This window comes from Protopterus annectens, chromosome 7.part0 (assembly GCF_019279795.1).
Source record: "Protopterus annectens isolate FY-2018-M chromosome 7.part0, PAN1.0, whole genome shotgun sequence".
Lineage (NCBI taxonomy): Eukaryota > Metazoa > Chordata > Ceratodontiformes > Protopteridae > Protopterus > Protopterus annectens.
In genome coordinates, this window is record NC_056739.1 from 1,276,304,341 (window position 1) to 1,276,328,136 (window position 23,796).

The 23,796-nt window shown below is 43.0% G+C and overlaps 1 protein-coding gene across 2 annotated transcripts in view; it reads left to right on the plus strand.

The window, feature by feature from the left end:
• Positions 1 to 23,796, plus strand: part of PIAS1 (protein inhibitor of activated STAT 1) — a 1,566,363-nt gene that overhangs the window by 957,067 nt on the left and 585,500 nt on the right. For both annotated transcript variants that reach the window (XM_044077888.1, XM_044077889.1), the window contains exon 8: positions 23,158 to 23,231. In XM_044077888.1, coding sequence (XP_043933823.1) covers positions 23,158 to 23,231 — 74 coding nt within the window. The remainder of the gene's footprint in view (positions 1 to 23,157; positions 23,232 to 23,796) is intronic.

Here is a 23,796-nt window from a genome sequence, read left to right on the forward strand (position 1 = left end):
CAACCAATAAAAAATCAGTAAAAATCAGTAAAAAACCCACCTATTCTTAAGGGTGGGTCTCATAGGAATGACTTCATTAAGCCCAGGACTCCTGTGTGCCATAAACTCAATTATCCATTTAGATTCAGCTAGCTCTGTTAACTGTTTAATGTCTCCCCCTCTTCTGTTCAACTTCACATTCACTATAACTTTAAACTTAAAACTATGTGTAGGATGAGCTGCCAAATGTCTATATAATGCATTGCGTGTGTCCCCATTTCTAATTGAAGAGAGGTGCTGCAAGACCCTAACTTTAAACATACAATTGGTCTTGCCCACATAAAAACTTGTGCAGGATTGACACTCTGCCAAGTAAACCACATCAGTGGTTCTGCATGTTGCTCTCCCTTTCAAATCAAACAGTCTGCCAGTCACTGGATGCACAAATACACCCCTACTATCTACATAAGCACACGCCTTACATAGCCCACATGGAAAAGTGCCCTGTTTAGTGATAGCCAGATTATCCATACTGGTCTTAGTCTTATCCCTACAAAGTAAATCTTTCAAGTTTTTATTTCTTTTATATCTAAAAACCAGTTTGTCACCTAGCATACCCTTCAAACTTACATCACTAGTTAAAATATTCCAATTCCCTCTGATCAGTGCACAAACATCACCTATATTGCTACCATAAGTTAGTGTCAACCTAGAATCATGTCCACTGGCCCTATCATGTTGTGAGCCTGTACCTGTGTCAACGGTTCTCAGCCATGGTTTATATCTATCCTTCCTATAATTCCTACCAAACTCCATCCTGTTGTTTACCAATTTCCTATCATAACCCCTAGTATGAAAGCAGTCCATCAGGGTCCCCCAACTCAACAATTGTATGTTTAAAGTTAGGGTCTTGCAGCACCTCTCTTCAATTAGAAATGGGGACACACGCAATGCATTATATAGACATTTGGCAGCTCATCCTACACATAGTTTTAAGTTTAAAGTTATAGTGAATGTGAAGTTGAACAGAAGAGGGGGAGACATTAAACAGTTAACAGAGCTAGCTGAATCTAAATGGATAATTGAGTTTATGGCACACAGGAGTCCTGGGCTTAATGAAGTCATTCCTATGAGACCCACCCTTAAGAATAGGCGGGTTTTTTACTGATTTTTACTGATTTTTTATTGGTTGTGCTTGTTTTAAAATGTTGGTTTTTGGGAGATGCTTTATCTGATGAAGGGCAGAGGCCCGAAAGCGCTCATCATTTGTATATCTAATTTCAATAAACAGAAGGAGTTGGTCTTCTAGCAGTGTCCAGTCTTATTGGTTTATTGGTTTTTTGGATATTTACTTTGGTTTATCTGACTGGACTTTGGTGAGGCACAGAACATTGTTTTGTTTTAATACATGATGATAAAAGAAAATAAATAAAGAAGAAGCTTGTTGTGCTTTATAGGCATAAACACTTTATGAAGACATCTACCAGAACCACTCTTGCCACTACTTAACCATTATGGTGGCTACTTTATGGAGCTCCAGCCCTCCTCAACCAGTAGTGCTCGCTAAAAACTAAACTTGAAAATTTCTACAGTAAAATTTCTTAGTTCACATTGCATCCATCGCTGCATAGCTGTTCAGTCTCTTAGGTGGCTCAAGTTTCCCTGTCACCTGACTTTCCAACAAGTTATTACACTCCACAACATTGTTCATAAACTGGCAGCCTGCCACACCCTGTCCTTAGCTCCATCCTCCACACTTATCTCTCCAAAAGACACCTTTGTTCGGAGGATAAACAGCTCCTTTCAATCCATAAACCTAGTAGATCATCTGGACAAAGCCTCTACTCTTGTTCTGTAGGGAAAAGATGGAATTCCCTACCATTACTCATCAGGTCTAACCCAAACCTTTCTTACCTCTGAGCGTTCACTAAAAAATTCTTATTCAAAACCATCTTTTTCTTCCTTAAATCTTTCTTCACCTTATTTTAAATGTATGACTGTATTGTTGATGAATTTTACATAATGTTGCTCACCTGAAAATTTTGTGTGTGTGTGTATCTATATATGTGGATCTACTTCATTTACCCGAATGACCACATCACCGACTTTTACTTTGCCAAGACAAAAGGACTGACAAACCAGAAGACCGACATCCAGAACACCAACTTCCAACTCGAGGTAAGAAACTGCTTGGCCATCCCGGAAAAAAAAAACGAACAAAAGTAAACCCACCCGCCCCCAACTAAATATACAAACTCCGAGATATCACCACCATGGGTGTATGGGGCAAAGTTCAACAGGATGGCTGAGCGGTTACTTACCTCGAGTGGAATATCAGTGTTCTGGATGTCAGTCTTCTGGTTCGTCTGTCCTTTCTTCTCGGCGAAGTCAAAGACAGTGATGTGGCCGTTTGGCTAAGTGAAGTAGACCCATATATATATATAAATATATAAAATATATATATATATATGTGTGTGTATGTATATATATATATATATATATATATATATATGTGTATAGATCGATATATGTATATATATATATATACACACACACACACACACACACACACTCGCATTGTATTTTTTGTTTTCCAAAACTGTATACTGTTTTGTGTAAACCCATGTACTGCTCTTAAACAATACGTTTTTAAAATTTTGTACATCTCGAGCTTTTCTCCCTAGGCCTCTGCTGAAAATGGGTACCCTTTGGTCCAGTCAGACTTTCCCACTAAACAAATGTCAGTAAATAATAAATAATATACAATAAATAATAAGTGGAGAGAAGGGTAAAGTTGAGGGAAGAAGGCAATGGAAGTAGGAGGCTTACGTTAGGTAGCAGAGGAAAGCTGACATGACTGATGGGGTGTGTGGTAATACAGTGAGGGAGGGGAACACGGTGGTGATGAAGACATCAGACAAACAGAGGGAGGAAAATGATGAGGGGGAGGATTGAGCAACCAACAGGGGTGAGTATGGGCACAAAAGGTTGGGGGATAGGATGGGGGTGATGTTCTTCGTGTTTCACTGTTGCAGTCATCACATTTGGATTATCCCTGCCAGGGTAGCCCCCCATCTGCCCAAATACCAGAGGCTTAGTATTTCTGCGTCACTTGCCGTCACTCCAGGGCTGACGTCAGGATATAAAATAAGGCAGCCGACACCATTACATCAGTCTTTCTTGCCGAGGATCCCAAAGCAGAAGCAGTTCACATGAGTGCTGGTCGGCCGCTACCTGAGTTTTCCGTTTCTGAATTGAAGTTGAAGTCTTCTAAAGCTAAGTACCCCATTGGGGGTCCTTTTTTCTTGCTCTAACAGATGTCAGAAAAAAGTTAACAATTGTCTTGCCTGTGGAAAGCAATTACCACACTGAGACTTTCATTCTTACTGCGTCACTTGCTTAGGCCCAGACCACGACATCCCCCACTGTTGCTTTTGTGCTTTGTTCTGTGCCAGAACTATATGTCTTCTGGTCCTTATTGTAGCTAGATATTTTTGCTCTCAGTCCTCGAATTCTGATATGGCTTCGGTAAGCCATCCGACAGCAGATCTTCTGAAAAAACGTAAGGATAAACACAAGAGACAGACCGCACAGGTCCAAAACTACCGACGACACTTCCATTAAGCTAGTCGTCAGTTCTCCGGTCCTCAGTGAGGCGCTTTCGCAGCAGGCCACCACCAAGACACTTTTGGAGTCTGGTATGCCGCAAGACTCTTCATTGACTAAGGATCCTGCTGATGTCCCTACTTTGGATGGGTTCGGAGCCGCTGAGCAGGCACCGGCTTCCGAGGAAGTACTTCACACTACCGATTCTCGACACAGACCGATGATGTCTTTTGCATCTACCCTTCTTTCGAAAACTACTGTGTTTCTAAGGCCCAGGATGTGAACCATACCCAAAAAAATGACAACCCAAGCTCAGGCACCTGCTTCCTTGACTCAGTCTCAACTGATTAAAATGGCGGAAAACCTTATAATGCTTATCAGGGGAAACCAGGCTACCCCTTCCAAAATAAAAATAGATTTGTCCCCAGTAGTTTTATCTGAACAGGAGTCCGATGACTCTGATGCATCTGAATATGAAGATATGCAACCCCCCTCTGCTTATGAGGATTCTGATGCAGAGGAATCCATCCATTCAGCGTCTTCACCAAAAATGTTTACACCTCTGCTACTCTTGCTATTAGAGCACTAAATTGCCAGTTCCATATGCTGAAATATCAGCAACATACCACGGGGAAACCCTGCATATCTTAAAGGGAGCATTTCCAATGGGAATGTCAGGACTACCCTCAGTCAAAAAAGAGACTCGAAATTCTTAGATCTTCAACAGCACAGACCTCTGGCCATTCCTGTCCTGGATGTTGTGGATGATGTTTTTATGGAATCCTGTTTGACTCCTGACACCCTCCCTCCTGCTCCCAGAAAACCTGACAGGTACTGTAGAGTCCCTGACTCTCACAAATTTATTTTCAAAAATACTACTGCTGACCCTGAGGTTATCTCTCAAGGACCTAAAGGAATTAAAACAACTTCTGCTAAGAATCCCACCCCCTCAAGTAGTGATTCCCGAGCATTAGACAGATGGGGTAAAAAAGTATACACCTCTGCTACTCTTGCTATTAGAGTACTAAATTGTTAGTTCCGTATGCTGAAATATCAGCAACATACCATGGACCTCCTCAAACAAAAATTATCTTCTTTTCCTGCTTGTGCAGAAAATAGAGAGTTACAAGAGTTAATGCATTCTGCAAGTCAAGTAACTAAGCACACCTTACAATGTGGTTTTGACACCCTAGAAGCATCTTGCAGGGTAGCAGTCACTGGTTCTGTCCTTGGAAGGCATGCTTGGCTTAAGGAGCAGCTCTTACCAGACCATGTCAAATCCAAATTATTGGACGCACCTTTGCACAAAGACAACTTATTTGGCACCAAGGCAGAAGACGTCTTAAAAAAGATGGAAGAAAAAGCTAAATCTGTGCAGACAGTTAAAGACTTCTTGCAGGTCCAGCCACCGAGGTTCAGTAGGCATTGCCCCTCCAAGCACTGGTCCTTTCCCTGCACCTTCCAGGTCAGCTCAGCCCAAACCCCGGGGAAGCAGGCCCCCTAGACAACAGTCCCAGGGAATGCAGAGAACTATACAATGGAGTTCCTCCTCTTCAAAAGTAGGGAGTGCTAAGCCACCCCCTCATGGTAATAACTCACAATGTCTTTACACTTCCTCCCCTCTGCAACCTGCTCTTGCCCCTAGGAGGAAAACTCTCCTTCCACACAAGCACCTGGGCCACCATTACCAACAACTGGCAGGTCCTCAACATAGTGTCCCAAGGATACAGATTTTACTTCCACACTCTACCAACCCCAAAATGGTTCCCAAATCTTCCCCCAAACCTGTGGGCAGAGGCCAAAAAGCAAGTCCTTTCACTTCTCTCTATGAGGGCATTACAGCATGTTCCTGCAGAACAGATAGGCCAAGGTTTCTACTCCAGACTCTTCTTGGTACCCAGAAAAGAGGGCACATGGCACCCCATCCTCGATCTATCCATTCTAAACACCTTTCTTGTGGTACCAAAATTCAAAATGCTCACCTTCCACCAAGTCCTACCTCCCCAAGGATGCTTGGTTAGCCACCTTAGACCTAAAAGAGGCCTACCTACACATCCCCATCAGGGAATCATGCAGGAAATACCCACGTTTCAGGGCAGGATCACTGCACTTTCAGTTCACTGCACTTCCCTTTAGCTTATCCACTGCTTCCAGAGTTTTCACAAAATGTCTGGCTCCACCATTGCTTTTTGCAGACAAAGAAATATTCAAATTTACCCATACTTAGACAACTGCCTAATTCAGACAGACAGTCAGTAAAAGCTGCTAAAGCACCTGACCTTTGCAAAGGACCTACTGACATCCCTGGGGTATACTATCAACGAAAAGAAATCCAAACTAGTACCCACACAAAAAATTGTATTCCTGAGAGCAAGTCTGGACACAGCATCCCAGATGGCATTCCTTACACCAGAAAAACAAACCTACCTGACAGCCTACTTCTCTGAACTAGCCGCCAGACCCCAGTTATCCACAAGGAAAAATCCTGCACACTCTGGGGTTTATGGCTTCTTGCATTCTACTCATTCCATATACCAGACTGCATATGAGGAAACTGCAATGGTACCTAAAAAGCCTTTGGTGTCAGCACTCCCAAGACCTGGAAACTCTTATACCAATGATACCTTGTTTAAGGAAAGACTTTCTGTGGTGGGCAGCAGCATGCTGCCACAACAAGGGACTTCCCTTTTCACAACCCCAAGACACCCAGACTCTCACCACAGATGCATCAGACAATGCCTGGGGTGCACACATAGACGTTAGGTGCATTCATGGCCAATGGAGTTCAAATCAAATATATCTGCACATCAACCCAAAAGAGATGTTAGCTGTTCAGCAGGCTCTGACAGCCTTCAGACCCCTACTCTCCCCAGGGTCTCTTCTGATCAAAACAGACAACACCACCGTGATGTGGTTTATCAACAAGCAGAGAGGGACTCACTCATACGCTCTATGCAGGCTCACCATGACCCTTTGGCACACAGTCTCAGCCATGCAACTACACCTGTTAGCACAATTCCTGCCAGGCTCTCTAAACTCTCTGGCAGACAACTTAACCAGAAATCTTCTGGACCTACACGAGTGGCAGCTAGACCAAAGAACCTTCACCCTTGTAACCCAGAAATGGGGCACCCCGAAGGTCAATCTCTTTGCCTCCCACTCCAACCATCAGTTCAGCAAATTCTGCACCAAGGAACCTCACAGCAAGGCCTTGAAAGTGGATGTTCTATCCTTCCAGTGGGTCAACCTCTTGGTCTGTGCACTTCCCCCTTTACCGCTCATTTCAAGGGTACTACTCAAAATAAGGGAGGAAAAACTGAGGACAATCCTGATTGCCCCAGACTGGCCATGCCAGCACTGGTACCCATTGCTGCGCAACCTGTCACCCCTGCCATTTTCCACAGATTCCAACGCTCCTGACCCAGAGGAATGGAGAATTAATGGATCCTCAATTGCAGACCCTCAACCTGGCTAATTCCCTGACCACTTCACAAGCTGTCAATCTAAGCAAACAAGTTCTAGATGTGATACGTGAGGCCAGATGCCATAACACTAGAAAGTCTTATGCTGACAAGTGGAAAAGGTTTTGAAACTGGATCCAGGCTAAAGGAGCCAAATGACACAGCCCTCCCTACCTCTCATCCTGGACTACCTGGTTGACCTACTATACAGGGGTCTATCCTTCTCTTCTATTACAATTCATGCCTCTGCCATCTCTGCCCATTACAGCACAGAGCCACCTCTTTTCTCCCACCCTCTCATCAAACAATTCCTAAGAGGGGCTAACAACTTGAGGCCACCCAGAAGAGGACCTACCCCAGCTTGGGACCTAAACTTTGTGTTGGAAAAACTTACCCTGCCCCCTCTTTGAACCAGCAGCTTCAGCAGAGTTAAAGTTTCTCTCTTGGAAGACAGCCATGCTTCTGGCCATCACTTCAGCTAGAAGAGTATCCGAGCTTCAAGCACTTATGGCTGTAGAGCCCTTCATCATTTTCCATGCTGACAGGGTCTCCCTCAGGACTAACCCATCCTTCATGCCAAGAGTGGTGTCCAGTGTGGCTCTCAACCAATCCATTCATTTACCCACCTTTTTCCCTAACCCACAAAACAAGGGGGAATGGATTCTGCACTCTCTAGATGTGCACAGACAGCTCAGATTCTACCTAGACAGGACTAAATCATTTAGAAAGACTAATCAATTGTTAGTCAGCTTTGCTGCAGGAGCAGAGGGCAAGGCCATATCCAAACAAACCATTTCCAAATGGATAGCAGACTGCACCCATTTCTGCTACACGCAGCACAGGAAACCTCCCCCCAAGGGGGTCAGGACACATTCTACTAGAGAAACCTCCACCTCTGCAGCTTTCCTCAGAGGGGTCCCACCAGGGACATCCTGGAGGCTGCAACATGGTCATCTGTTCATATCTTCACCTAGCATTACCACCTGCCTATCTTCTCCAAATCCAGGGCAGGCTTTGCCACTGCAGTCTTGCAGGGCATCCTAGCCAGCCCCCAATCTTCTTGACTGCCTCCAACCTTTTCTTCAGCTTTGGGAATCAACCCAAATGTGATGACTGCAACAGTGAAACATGAAGAACATAGTACAGTTGTGCACACTTACCATAAATGTAGGTGTATTCACTGTTGCAGTCCTAGTTTCCCTCCCTCCATCCCACTTGTCTCTCTCTCAGTTTTTCTGTCTCTCTCTCTCTCTCTCTCTCTATCCCCTTACAAAGAATTTTTGGTATTTACTTTCTACTAGTGGTGTTCTTCCACCATAACCTAGCTCCCTCATGGGGGCTGCTGACTGTTAGGGCAAAAAAACTGATGTAATGGTGTTGGCTGCTTTATTTTATACCACTGACAACCTGACATCAGTCCTGGACTGATGGCAACTGACGCAGAAATACTAAGCCTCTGGTATTCAGGTCAACTGAGGGCTACCCTGGCAGGGATAACCCAAATGTGATGACTGCAACAGTGAATACACTCGAACATCTACATTTATGGTAAGTGTACACAACTATACTTTCTTCCACCATAACCTAGCTCCCTCTTTTGGGTGGGGGGCTCCTGACAGTTAGGGAAGAAAACTGACGTAATGGTGTCAACGGCCTTATTTTATACCACTGACGACCTAACGTTAGTCCTGGAGCGACGGCAACCGATGCAGAAATACTAAGCCTCTGGTATTCCGGTCGACTGAGGGGTACCCTGGTAGGGATAACCCAAATGTGATGACTGCAACAGTGAATACACTCGGAACATCTACATTTATGGTAAGTATACACAACTGTACTTTCTCAGCTGCAGTCTCTGCCAGCTGATATCCAGTGAGAGATTATTTTTCAGCTGAGAGATTATTTTTCATCCTGGGAACCATCATCTGTGGCCCTGTCTCAAATGGTAGAGCCAGTGCTGGACAGGGACATAACTCACTGAGGCACAGGAGGAGGTTCTCCTATTGGCTGAGTTGGGCATCCAACCTCCCATCTCTAATGTGCCCTGCATTGTCTGCTAGCTACTGATGGTTGACAATGTCATTGCCTCCACTTGCACTGCTGTCAGTGGGTACGAATCCAGCAGCATCTGGTGAAGGGCTACCTGAAGATGGTGATATAGTTAGGACAGTAGATGTAGAAGCAACTCTGGCAGGCTGGACCCCAGATGTGCTGGCTGCTTCTGGCGGTGATGCTGCTGCTGCTACCTGTGGGAGTACAAAAGGCCTTGCTGGTGGAATGCATGCAGGTCATTGTGCTCCTGTATAAAATAGTTAAAGGAATGTAGAGAAACAAGCTGGATGGTAGACATGGCTCATAGTCAGAGCACTGTTAAGTATAATTTTAGTGTTGTATACATTGCACATATGTCAGTAGTCACATTATCTGTAACAGTGATAGTAACAGTCATGTGTCCTTGGTCACTTGTAATTCTTTGATATAGATATATTTTTTTGTGGGTTATATGTGCTCATTAAACTTATGGTCTTGATCTTAATTAAAGATAATGTATATAGATATATAACTGTCAGGTACAAAACCAATATGATGCATGGGCAGTGAGATATTGCTAGCATTAGAATTTGTAAGGGCCATATAGGAACAAGACTGTTAATTCCACTGTTTTCCATACCAGTAGAGCAATACCTAAAAAGTAGTCCAAGCAAAAGCACAGTAATGTATCAGCTGGGACATCATTAACAAGAAGATCAGGTTCTTTGATTCTGAGACTGAGGTGCTAATCCAGGTCCTCCATTTCCATGGTTGATGTTTCTTTGGCCTAAATGCAGCTGACCAGCCTTACCATAGCTATACCTGGGTAGACATTGTGACCATTGTTAATTATGTTGGTGGGTAGGGCCACAGTTATGACATGGTGCACCGCAGGACCATTGGAATGATAATAGGTGCCCAACAAAGACCCAAAATCCTGGCATGGGAATGTAGGTCAACAGGTGGGGGTGGGTGGGCAGCAGGTGTGGGGGTTGTTGAGTGTACCATCTCTGCCAGAAATGGAGGAGTTTCTGGCCTGTCTGAAAGACACTGGCTCTTCTTCAGAGTCCCACAGTGTGGTGCTGGATGTTGGGGCAGAGCTGGACAGGCTCTGGTGATGATCCACTTCCAATGCTCCAGGTATGTAGGCTTATTTCTGTGTATCAGTACCTGCAAGTCATCTGTATCCCTTAGTTACTATAAAATGTATTAAATCTGTCTGCATTACAGTATATAGGTACATCAGAAGTTCAACAGACATAACCATCTGCACAAGGTATACACTTTTTTATTGTGTTGCTATTTGTAAAACTCTTAGTTGCATGTATGCTTCTGTTTCTGTGTCATACTTACACTGGATAGTTTCTGTATTGGTGTATTCACAGGTGATTCTTTCTCTGACACCAACATGCAGGAACTGACACTGGATGATGCAGCCTCTGATAATGATGATGGCACATCCGGGGAGTACAGAGTGAGAGTGTCTGTGTATGCTAGACGCAGGGAATATGACCACCCCAACCCTACCCAGACAATGAATACAGCCTGTACGCCTGCAGATACCCATGCTATCAAGACCATCACAGAGAGGACATGTTGATGGGAACACTTTCAGTCAGGGAAGTGTATTGGCCCCTGGTAGACAAATTTGCTCCTATCACTGATAGGCAGAGGGGTCCATGCAGGAGGCACAGTAATGATGCTCGCTGGAGACATGGTTATGACCCTGTCCCTAAGTTTGGTGTGTCAGTGGTTGCAGCCCAGAATATGTTCAGGGCCATTGTGGAGACACAGGCTAGTACCACCACAGCCATGGTGGAGATGGTTATAGTGATTCAGGGTGTGTGTGAATCTTGTAGTGGAACGTGCAGTGTCTTTTCTGACTCACCTGCCAGGGGTGAGGGCTTGTCCACCTAGTCGGTCATCTGCTGTATCCACAGATGTTAAACAGCATGGCCAGAGATGAGCAAGATCCCGCTCCTGCAGTGCTAGCACTCCCACAACAGCATCTTTTCTGAAGGTGCCTACTCAGAGGCCATCCCCATGGTCGTGGTTGTCATCATGCTGATGTTTCTTAGCAGATGCCGCTCAAGGTCACACTGCACACCAACATCTTGACAGGGTCGTGTTACATCCAGTGCAACTCTTGGTGGCCCTGGATAGTGGACTACATGCACGTTGCTTTGTAAAGTCCATTGAACATGTGAAAGAAACAGACAAATGCAGGTTCTGTAAAAAAAAAAAAAAATGGGAAACAGTCGCTCATCTTGTTGCTGGGTGTGATATACTAATAGCAGAAGATAATGTGGCAAGAGTGTTGCATTTGGGATTGTACAAACACTACAATATAGAAGTAGTTAAAAAGAATTGGGAAACATAAGCCACAAAGCGTTATAGAGAATGATGAAGTTGATATCAAAGGAGATCACCCATTACCAACAGTTCAAAAAATAAATGCAAGAAAACCAGATATAGTACTTCATGAAAAAAAAGACAAAATGGTATTAATCATTAAAATTGCTGCACCCAGTGGTTACAATTCTTTCATACACAGAGACACAAAGTCATAAAATACCAGGATTTGCAGGCAGGAATGAAAGCAGTGTGGAAGAAAGATACCTAGACAGTTCCAATAGTTGTAGTAGTAACAGGTCTAATAAAAAAAGAGTTTATAGTTGTGATTAGCTATGCTACCAGTACATGTAACTCCATAGAATTACAAGAATCAGTTCTGGGGACATTGTGGATATAGAGAAGAGGACGTTTGGCTAACACTGAAGACTGAAGCAGTATTAATTTCATGAACCCTAATCATACCGTGACTTAAAAATCGGGTCCATTCCAGTCATGGTGCACAAAGCCCAAAAGGCTTGATGAAATTAAATTGATAAGCGCCAGCTTTAGTTGGTAGGAGTATATACAGGCTGATTAACTCTCTGCCATTTATGCCCTGGACCTGTCCAGTAGGGCATGATGCAGTGCTGCAGCTACTGCCGAGGATGTGTCCTTGCACACCATTACAACCCCCAACACATCACACACACCCCCACTGTCCCCAGCTCTTCTCAACATTAAAGCCTCCACACACACACACACACACACACACACACACACACACCACTACAACATTTCACTTAAAAGCACTTTCTTAGTTTTCAGCCTTCACACTTGCACACTTCCTTGCGATAGATGTGCACTCCAGTTGTGCAAATGATGAGAACTGTGCTCTGTTTTTTGTACATTGTTACTTGTGTTGCCTATGTCTGATGTACAGCATGGCCACCCTATGCATGGTGTTAGTTTTGCATGCATCATTTTTACTATAGTATATCTGCTTATCTTTTGTGTGCTATGATGTCCTTTTGTTCTAATGTTGCAGTATTCCACATGTGGGTTTACTCCTCTTGCTTCGCATACATCCAGCCAGTATGCAAATGTTTTCAGTTCCTATATAGTGCGTGGGACATCTGATGTGGCTCAAGGAACGTGGGCCATAAAAGTGACGTTTGCACACACCAGCCCACAGAACTTCTCAGCTGCCAGTCGAACGCCAGGTGTTCCTGCTCTCGCTGTCATCGGATTTGAGATACCAGATAAGTACGAAAAACTTCAAAAAGTTACAAAAACTAAGAAAACAATAAGTGAATCCAGCAAAGCACAGCCCCAAGGTAAAATCCAAAATCCTTTACTTGCAAACGTTTTCGTGTACCGAATTACATACACTTCTTCAGACAAGTTACTTTGGAACTTCTTGTGAGTATAAATACACTCACATACACAAATAATTACATAATTAAGTTAATTAAACAATCAATCAATCAAGTAAATATATTCAGCCTTACTAAAACAACTACTACTTCATAGTTGGATATAACAAATATATAAACAGAAAATCTAATTTATATTAATTAAAAATTCACATAAAAAATTCACTTAAAATTTCACTTAAAAAATTCACTAATAACAAATTCAGTGAGTTGAAAAGCTGCAGCTATAATCTAATGTGTACATATATAAATATAAGTAATATAAATAAAATACACATTGATCCCCTACAAAGCCTGATATTTATTCATGTAAATAATTAAATAATTAAATACATTTCTCCAACCTGTCATTTATTCTATTCAAATAATCTTGTTGCTCAAGTTTAGCCGTTCTCATTCAGAGGCCTAAACACATAGAAACTGACTAATTATTATTTTTATGTTGTTTGTTATTATTTATACATTATTATTGTCGTTGTTTAGAGGTTCACCTGTTAAGAGCTTTTTGCTTTAACAGACATTTAATGGAACACGTCCCATTAATCCCTGGGTACACATATGCATTTGTTTTAAGTTGCCATAACAGCTCGCTTTCTTCCAGCTTGAGATGCCATGGCCCACCTCTAGGGTTAATTTCTACCTTTTGGACAACATTAAACAAAAAACTGTGGTTATTATTTTCCATAATGTGTTTTGCTAGGGCATTAGATATAACTCCCTTAGAGATTGCATACATATGTTCATAAATGCGTTGTTTCAAATGGCGTTCAGTTTTCCCAAAATAGAACGCAGGGCATAGTGTACAAGTGGCAAGGTACACTACGCCTTGACTAAAACAATCGCATCTATGATTAATATAATATCTCACTCCTCTAACGGAGAAAGTAGTTCCAGTTTTTATGTACTTACAATAGCCACAGTGTCCACACTTGAACATGCCTTTGTTTGCCCTATATGTTCTAAGAGGAAACTCAAATAGTGTTTTCAATGAAGGCGCCTTTTTGTATACCACTACTGGTTTTATTCCTAAATTTGTGTTCGAATGCAAGCTTTGTGTTAAGAATTCCCAGTTGTTATTCAATATACGACGGGTATCTACTGCTAATTCATTATATTGGGTCAGGAAACTGGTGTTATAATTAATATTAGCCTGTCTCCTCTCTATGTTAATAGGGTCATCTCCTGAATCCATTTCACATGTTACATCTGATACCAAAATGTCATTATTTGTCTTAAGAATGGGTCCCAACAGACCATTATGTCTCTTTGATTCAACCTTACGAATAATCTGATTAACTAGTCTACTAGGGTACCCTCTATTTTTAAACATGCCTGCTAAAAGGCTACATTCCTCTCTAAAAAAGGTGTCTTCGGAACACATTCGAGAGGCACGTACAACCTGGCCCTTAACAACACCCCTTTTCTGAAACAGGGGGTGGGAGCTAGAGAAGTGTAAAAAAGAATTGCTATAATGGGGTTTCCTGTAAATACTGGTGGTAAACGTCTCCTTTTCGATGTCTTTTTTTATCAAAATATCTAAAAAATTAATTGATACCTCATCATAGTTGTAAGTAAATTTCAGAAATGGAACAAAGGAGTTCATCAAGTCAATCAATTGTATAGCTTCTTCTTTACTTCCCTTAATAATCATCAAAATGTCATCTTGGTACCTTGTGTACCAAATGACTATGTCTTTATACAGTTGATGTAAAAATAGATAAGTGTGCTCCCAAAAAGCCATCACGGAGTTTGCAAAGGTTCCTCCACATGGGGAACCCATTGCTACTCCAGTCATCTGTAAGTATAGTACTTTTTTGAACATAAAGTAATTATTGTTTAAAACCAAATCTAGAAGCCCGACAATTAAGTCTATGTCTTCACCTGGGAGATGCTTGCTTAGTAAAAAATCTCTAACCCAATTAGTGGCTGTCTCTTGTGGGATTGATGTATAGAGGTCCTTGACATCGGCTGTTAAAAACCTTAAATTTCTTTCAAATGGAATGTGATTAAGCCTGTCAAGGACAAACCAAGAGTCCTTGCAGATTTGAGGTTCATTCTTAAGGACCTCTTTAAGTTTGTTATCTACCCACTTAGCACATGCGTAGGTGATAGATTGACGCCCATCTATTATGGGTCTAAAAGGGGGGGTCCGGATGTCCTTATGGAGCTTTGGGACCCCAAAGATAACAGGGATCATTGGAGCTGGCATAGTGAAATACTGATATAACTCAGTGCTAATGCTGCCATCGATAAATAAGTCACTTAAAAAATCTTTGACCTTCTTATAAGACTGGTTTAACTCATTTTTTGAGACCTGTCTGTAATTACTAGTTGATAGCATTTCTTTCATTATAGTCTCATATTTATCCTCATACATAAGGACAGCTCCCCCTCCTTTATCAGGTTTCATTGTTCTTATGCTATTTACTTTTGTAGACGCAATAAGATTTTGGTTTTCCAAATTAAAATGTCTGCTCTGATAGAATTCATTATTTAATGCTCTCAGGTGGACATCAGTAATTCTCTCAAACAACAACAGATTATTGTCAAGTGGAGGGTTGTACGTGCTTGCCACACGTTCTGTGCTTAATAAATTATTATTCTCACCTAGCAACATTCGCAAATTCAATTTGCGTACATATAACTTAAAGTCACACAACACTTTAGCTACATCGGGTTTCTGTGGTAATACAAAGTTGAAGCCCTTAGCTAATAATTCCACAAGGTCGTGTGAAACAACAAAAGAGGTGTAATTATATACGCAAAAGTCTTTACTGTCACTATAGATGATCGCAGGATAGTTATTTTCTAATGTTATTGTTACCTCCTGCGGCGATTGTACGTCTTCTTGTTCTGAGTCTTCTTGGACCAATTCCCGTTCTTCCGCTTGGTATTGGGTGCCACTCGCTGAAAATCCTGTTGATTGTTGTTATACTCCCTGGCAGTTTGATTATTCGACTGATGTTTACATTGGTTTTGTTGATTTTGAACACGCTCACTTCTTCTAATTTGATTAGACTGAATTGCCAAGGGAGAAGTTGGTTCATTAAATGACTCGGAACTACTTGCTGGACTGGATACTACGTTGTTTTAGTCCGGTCAGTACCGCTCACTATCCCGGAATGTAAATCATTATTCACTTTATTAAAAGGTGGATCTGGGTACGCTTTACCATCAGCGTACGCTAGTTTGTCCCTGTTAAGCTTTCGCTTCTTTGTTTCACTGATTTTAGCAAGAAGTGAATCAATACTTGAATATATCCGGCCATAATCGTATTTGTACCTATTAAAATTACAGTCCCTTTTAATACTGTGTTCCAGAGTCTCCAATTGCTGTTTAAGTGCCAACCGGGGAACCTTTCAGTCCTTTTTTTCCTTATTGTATTGCCTGTTCATGTCATCCAGAAAGGGCAAGTGTAAGTGCGTCCGGCAGATTCCTCAAAAGGATGCTCACAATCGGTGTCTCTTCTGCTTGGGACAGTCGTACAACTACAAGGCCTGCTCTGTTTATCAGGCATTTGTGCCCAAAACCTTGCGTAGTTGTTTGCATGCTGTAAACTTATACTTAGAAAATCAGAGGTTAAAACAGATTGTGTTAGGGTTGGAGGCCTCATCCGACATACCTTTGGAACCGCCAAAAAAGAAGGCCAGGACCATATGGTCTACCACTACCGCTGCGCCTGTACCTCCTGACCCTCAGCCTGTGGCTGACTACAACCTGGTAGAGGAATCTGGTTCCGTCGCATCGGATATAGTGGGTATCTCCATGGAAGCTGCAGAATCCCACGCAGAGGGCACGTCTGTAGAGGTTTTACTGACATCAGTCTCCGATGCCGGGGGGAAACAGCGATTTCAGTAGGTCCAACGGATCCCTCCAGTCCTTTACAGTTTCCAGATTCGAGGCCTTCCCCCCTTCAGATGCCAGCAAGGCTCCTTAAAAAGAAAGAAAAAAGAAAGCGCCTCTCTTTCCCTTCTGAAAGCATGCCTGACTGGCAGGCTTTCAGCCAAAGTTTATTTAATGCTTTCATGGCCCTGCATCCTACTTGCTAGCATTCCTCCTCCACTGTTGAGCTCCAGGCCTCAACCCTCTGGTCCTATCATGAGTGAAGAGGAAGACCAATCTGGTTCATCCTCTGACGAATCACTCTCTTACACCTCCCAAATCTCTTCTCACTTGGGATTTGGTTCCCCAGAGGAGGAATCTGTTGATCCTGACTCCCCAGCTGAGGATCTGACCTTTGGGGAAACCATCTCCAAGATGAAAGACCATTTCAAGTGGGAATCCTCTGAAATGACTGAGGTCCGAAAAAAGATATTATGACCTCATTCAGATGGATTCCCCAAGCCCGTCTGTCGTACCTGCAATCTTGCCTGCCTTCCTGGATGCCTTTTCCTCAGCATCCTTAAATCCAGATTTTCAACCTTCTGCTCCATGCAGACCTGAAAGACTTTATAAAGTTCCTGACACTGCCAAGTACCTCCTTAAGTGCCCTCTTGCAGACCCAGCCACTATTTCCATCTGTACAGACAAGGTTTCTAAACTCTTACCCACAAACCATGGAACGTCTGGGTAAGAAAATTTACACATCTGCTACCTTGCCTTTTAGGGCCACAAATTACCAGACACACATGGCTAAGTATGCCTTATCCCTCCTGGAAAAAGCCACCAAGGAGTTGGCTGCCAAAGCTTCACTGTCTTCCCTTCTGGCCCTTACCTCCCAGGTTACCAGGCACTCAATCAAGTGCAGTTATGATGCTGCAGAATCCTCAGCAAAGTCAGTAGCATCAGCTTCTGCATTAAGGAGATATTCCTTGTTACGTTTACAACTCCTCCCTGATGACTTTAGGGCAAAGCTTATTGATGCATCTCTGGACAATACAGCCTTGTTTGGAGCTAAAGTGGTTGATCTTTTTAAGTAACTTCAGCAAAAAGTGAAGAAATGCAGGACCTTACACACTTGCTTGTTTCCCCAATACCAAAGTTTCAAAGAAACTATCCAGTAAAAACTCAGTTCATAAGAAAGCACACCCGACCTCCTGCTCCTGCAAGGCCTAGAATGCCTACAAGGAAGCAACCCCCTCCACTTATAGCTTCACCCTCCTCTAGCCAGAGACCGCCCTTTCAGGATAGGGCAGGTAGCATCTGACTACCTGCCAACCATGCCCCCTCCACCCCTCCCTCTCTACCTCTGTCAGTCCGTCTCTGTCACTGCCTCCCTGTGTGGACTCGCATCACATCAAACAAATGGGTCCTGTCAATCCTTCAGAATGGTTACTTCTTGTCCTGGCTCAACCCCCCCCAAAACGAAAGGGCATCCCACAGCCTCCATCACAACTGCACCTCCTGTAACCTGTGTTGCAAGCTCTGCTGGCTCAGGGCACCATTGAACCAGTACCTACGGTCTGAAAAGGAAGAGGTTTCTACTCCACAATTTTCCTGGTACCCAGAAAGGTTGGACCTTGGAGGCCTATTCTAGACCTCTCCTGCCTCAATCTATTCCTGCAAGTCCCAACCTTCAGGATGTTGACTCTACCTACCTTCTTCCCCCTCCTCCTTCCCCAAGGGTTCATGGCCACCTTAGATATAAAGGATGTGTACCTTCACATCCCCATAAGGCCCACATGCAGGAAATATCTGAGGTTCTTGGTGGGCCCTTCTCATTTTCATTTCTCTGCCTTGCCCTTTGGGCTTTCCACTGCACCCAGGGTTTTCACCAAATTATTGGCTCCAGTGATAGTCTATTGCAGGACATAGGGAATACAAGTATTCCCTTACCTGGATGACCTGCTGATTCAGGCAAGCAACAAAAAGACCCTCCTGCTATACATTCACCTTGTAGTGTCCCTACTACAGTCTCTGTGATTCAGGATAAATTTCCCAAAATCCCACCTGGCTCTTACTCAAGACATTATCTTCCTCGGGTGCAGAATTCGCATAGACATCATGAAAGCCTTCTCCACCCCCCCCCCCCCAAAAGGTGGAAAACCTGACAGAACATCTGCTTCTGGTCCTCCAAGCCACATAATTGACAGCAAGGCAGTACCTCAGACACCTGGGCTACATGGCAGCCACTATCCCCATGCTACCATTAGCAAGACTGCATATGAGAAAGCTACAATGGCATCTTCTTTCAGTCTGGACCCAACACTCCCATCCTCTGGAGTACAGGAGTCCCCCTCCTTCCTTGCCTCAAACAAGAAATCCAATGGTGGCTGGCACAAGTGACCCACAATCCAGGTCTTCCCCTCTAACCACCTCTACCCACACAGGTCATGCGTACAGATGCCTCAGATTTGGGCTGGGGAGCAACTCTGGGCCATTGAAAGGTGCAGGGCCGAGAGATGAGGGCAGTTCTTCTGGCCCTTCAAGCCTTCCTGCCTTGTCTCCATCAAGATTCTTTGAAGATCTTCACAGACAACACCACGGTTCTGTGGTATCTCAGCAAAGAGGGAGGGACCAAGGCATTCCTTCTTTGCAGACTAGCTGTTCTAGTATGGGAACTGGCCACCTCACAGGGAGTGACTTTGCAGGTGGTCTACATCCCCTTTCTTCACAACTCCCAGGCAGATTATCTCAGCAGAACCATCACAAACAACCACAAATGGATACTTCACGGGAATGTCTTCCTGGGTCTGGTCCACCGATGGGGTATACCTCAGCTAGACCTGTTTGCCTCCTCCATCAACTGGAAACTTCCTGGCTTCTGCACCAGGATACTAGACTCACAGGCACTGGCAACAGTTCCCTTTTCAGTCTCTTGGAAGGGGAAATTTCTATATGCAGTCCCCCTTCCCACTAATTTAGAAGGTCCTGCTGAAAATCCAGCAAGGCAGACTAAAAATCTTGCTGGTGACTCCTTACTGGCCAAGACAGCACTGGTTTCCCCTACTCGTACAACTGTCCAAGGGCAATCACCACATGTTACCCCTCAGAGTGGACCTTCGCACACAGCACAAAGGATCCCAGATACACCCACAGTGGCAGTTACTGCACCTCACCCTGTGGTTGATATGATTTTTATCCCCTTTAGATACCTTTACAATGAGGACATGCTAGGTGTCCTGCAGGAAGTCAGGAAACCAAATACAAGAAAATCCTACCTGTCAAAGTGGAAAAGGTTCACTATATGGTGTCACAATAGACAGTTGCACCCGGTCCTGTCTTACCTGTGTGAGCTACTGCAGTCAGGCTTGACTTATTCTTCCATTAAAGCACACTTGTCAGCATGCCTTCCTCTGGAACCTCCTTTAGCATCCAGACTCCTTGCTAAGCAACTAACCCTTCCTTCATGCCCAAGGTGGTGAATGTCCTGTCCCTGAATCAGGCCATCCACCTACATACCTTCTTCCCTAAACCACAGGAAGACAGTGAGAGAGTACTTCATGCCCTAGATGTTCACAGGCAACTCGGGTTTTATTTGCATAAAACCAAGTCTGTCAGACAGGCGTACCAACTTTTTGTCTCCTTCTACCCCAGAGCCTTGGGAAAGGCAGTAACCAAACAGACTATCTCAGTCTGGATTTCCAAAGCCATCACTTTCTGCTACTAGTACCACGGAAAAGCTTTGCAAGGCACTGTCAAAACACACTCCATCAGGGCTATGGCCTCTTCAGGAGCTTTCGTCAAAGTCCTGGATACCTCTAACATTCTTGAAGTAGCTACTTGGTCATCAGTACATACCTTTACCAAGCATTACAAACTAGACCATATTTCTAGAGCCAAGGCAGGGTTTGCCAGGGCTGTCCTTCACGGATTCCTGGAGACAGCTTCTAGACCACCTCCCCATTCACAGTGAACTTTGGCACTCACCCACATGTGGAATACTGAAACATTGGAATAGAAGGACGTAGAAAAGTTGTGTAAAATCTTACCATAACCATAGATGTCCTTCTCTTCCATGTTGCAGTATTCCTTCCCACCCTCTTTCCCCTCCTGTTATGTTGCATTTCCCTTTCTGGATGACTCAAGACTGGCATTGCTCTTTCTAGGACTGGCTCCGACTGGGACTTCCAGTTCTGAGGGCTGGTGCACGCGGACGTCACTTTTATGGCCCACATTCCTTGAGCCATGTCAGACGTCCCACGCACCATATAGGGACTGAAAACTTTTTCATACTGGCCAGATGTACGTAAAGCAAGAAGAGTAAACCCACATGTGGAATACTGTAGCATGGAAGAGAAGGACACCTATGATTATGGTAACATTTTCCACAACTTTTCTTTTTAGAGCTATGTACAAGTTGCTGTCTTTTTGTTAGTGCCACATCATAATGTGCCTGCCTCATCTGACCTGATCCTCTGATGTTGCCTGGTATCTTCTCTGACTTCTCGCCTGACTCGGCCACCTCTACCTATTGTGCAGGGAACTGTTGGGTCTGCAAGTTCCCACCTTGCTGTTACTGCTTCCCAAGTGCAATATTGTGTAACACTGTATACACAGACACTATTTTTGTATGTGTGACAGGGTCATACTGTAGGGCACCACAAGGTGAATCTAGACAACGAAAGTATACTTTCAGCAACCCAGACACACATTCAGTAATGTTTCCTATTTGTGATCGGCACAGTTGTATCCATAGTCTCTTGGCTTTTGTGGATTTATCACGAGCCAGGGTTCCAGGACATATCCAGCATCACCAACAAGATGCCACTGTGGGAAGTCACCCCTTGCAGACTGTTGGTGTAGGTCACAGGAGTGCCAAATATGGGTGTTGTGAAAATTACCTGGGTAGCCTGCAAACACATTGTAGATGATACCCTATGCATTACATACCACCTGGAAGTTGATGACCTGATGGGGATATTGTCAAGGCAAATGCCTGAGATAGCCCCACTGTGTCCCCAGTTGGGCACTGAAAGGTCACTGTAGCTAATATTTGTAAAGCCGCACATACCGTAGTGTCCAGTAGGATAGGTTCTCCACAGTCCCCATGGGCTGAAGACGAGGCCAACACATATCCACCATTTCTTGAGTGTTGCCCTAATCAGCATGGTACCAATCAACAGTGTCAGTGTTGTGGAGTCCATGAAATGTTAAACTCAGTCAGATGACCCTGCGCCTCCAGGGGTGGCATCACACACAGTTGTGCTTGACAGCAGCAGTAAGAGCCTCTTGTAGGTACACAGTTACTAACTCTGCAGCAACCCGTAATATTACTTTGCAGTTTACTCATTCTGAGCACTAGTATTTGGCTGAGTTCAAATATACAGCATTAATGTCTGTATTTGGTGGAACATATGTAGTGGGATTAAAATCCTGATAGGGTATTGAAAACACCTTAATTAATGTAACTGCAAGTGTGGACCAGTGTGGAGAAAAAACATTCAGATGACTACTTTCACCAGCAGGGCCTTCCTCCAGACTGTATGTATGTAAAGGGGAGCATGATGTTTGGTTAACTTATAACACTGTGGATATGATAATGTCATGTTTAGATGAATGCATTTATCCATCAAATAATAAAAGCATTTTGAAACCTGGAGAAGCTTGCTATATTCCTTTTGAAAAGACGGCTTAATACAGAGACTAACTCTCTGATATCTGGTATATGTGATATTGGTTGGCTCAGCAAGAAACCTGGGTCTGTCTCTAGTCTTTATTTTTTATTTTTATATTTTGAGAGGGAGGAAGAGTTTAACTCGAATATAAATTATTGAGACAAAAACATTACCAAAATAACATAGTAATGACAAAAAAGTTACCAAAATAACATAGTAATGATTTAAAAGATTAGTAGTGTTAAAATATTTTGCAGACATGTGGAGAGACAAGTAAAGTGGTTGGATAGTCTCACTCTTTGATGTAAATATTCCACTGTGTAACTGTTTAGGAATGCTTTAACCATGTTGAAAATCAGCACTGATTAAAGACATTTTTGGTATTGTGAAATTGTACTTGAAGGTGATCTGAAATGTATATAGCCTTTTTTAATTTTGCTCCATAACCTGGCTTTTTATCTTTGATTATGTATGATATTTTGTTCCATCCTAAAATATTTATTTTTATTTGTGCACCATAAGGTAGTGAATTGACTGTTTGTGTTACGGGGCCAAAGCAAAGAATGATGCAGCTATCTTCAGTGGTGCAAAAGCAGGGAAGAAAACTTACAAAAAGTTACATGAAATAAAGGCAGTGTTGCAGTTTTTAGATTTCTTTTTCCTTGTAATGGATTTTAGATAGACTCTAAAATTCTTATGTTGATGGAGCTTGTTAATTTTTGAGTACAATGAAAGTTTAAATTTATTTCATGTTGTTTTGCAGTGTGTTGAGTATTACAACAGTAGCTTATGTTTCACATCTCTTTTTAATTACAGTAAAAGAAAAGTTAACAGCAGATCCAGACAGTGAAGTTGCTACAACCAGTTTAAGAGTTTCACTTTTATGTCCGGTAAGTTTAAAATAAAAAAACGCTTCTGGATTCAGTCTTTGCCATCATAAACCAATTGACCATGCTTTTTGTTAACTGCAAACATTGTATAATTCAGAAATGCAATGCAAAAGCCCAGGGCAGATGTTGGGTATTATAATTTACCTGTGTGGATGAGAAAGTTCGTCATTGTCATTCGGCAGCATTGAAACTACAGGTTTTTATTAAGCTTGTTATCTAAAACATTCCCATGCTACTTGTCCCACTACTTTACTCATAATGATCTCTCAACTAACATCCTCTCCAGAGCTCTTTTGCTACATGAGTAGCTCGATTCATAGAAATGGCCTCAGACTGTTTAGTTATTTCAAAAACTGAACTTGATTGATTTTTTTTTTTTACATATTCTTATAGTTACATTTCCTTAAATCACATTTCTTTACCTCTGAAATCCTCCCCTAGGCCTTGGCTTCCTTCAGTCATCCTACCTCATCACTTTTCTATAATTTGTGTTGCCTTTTCTCCTTGTAGTTATAAAATTGCTCATACTTGCTTAAGTTTGTGATTTTTATTTTTTTCTTACTGC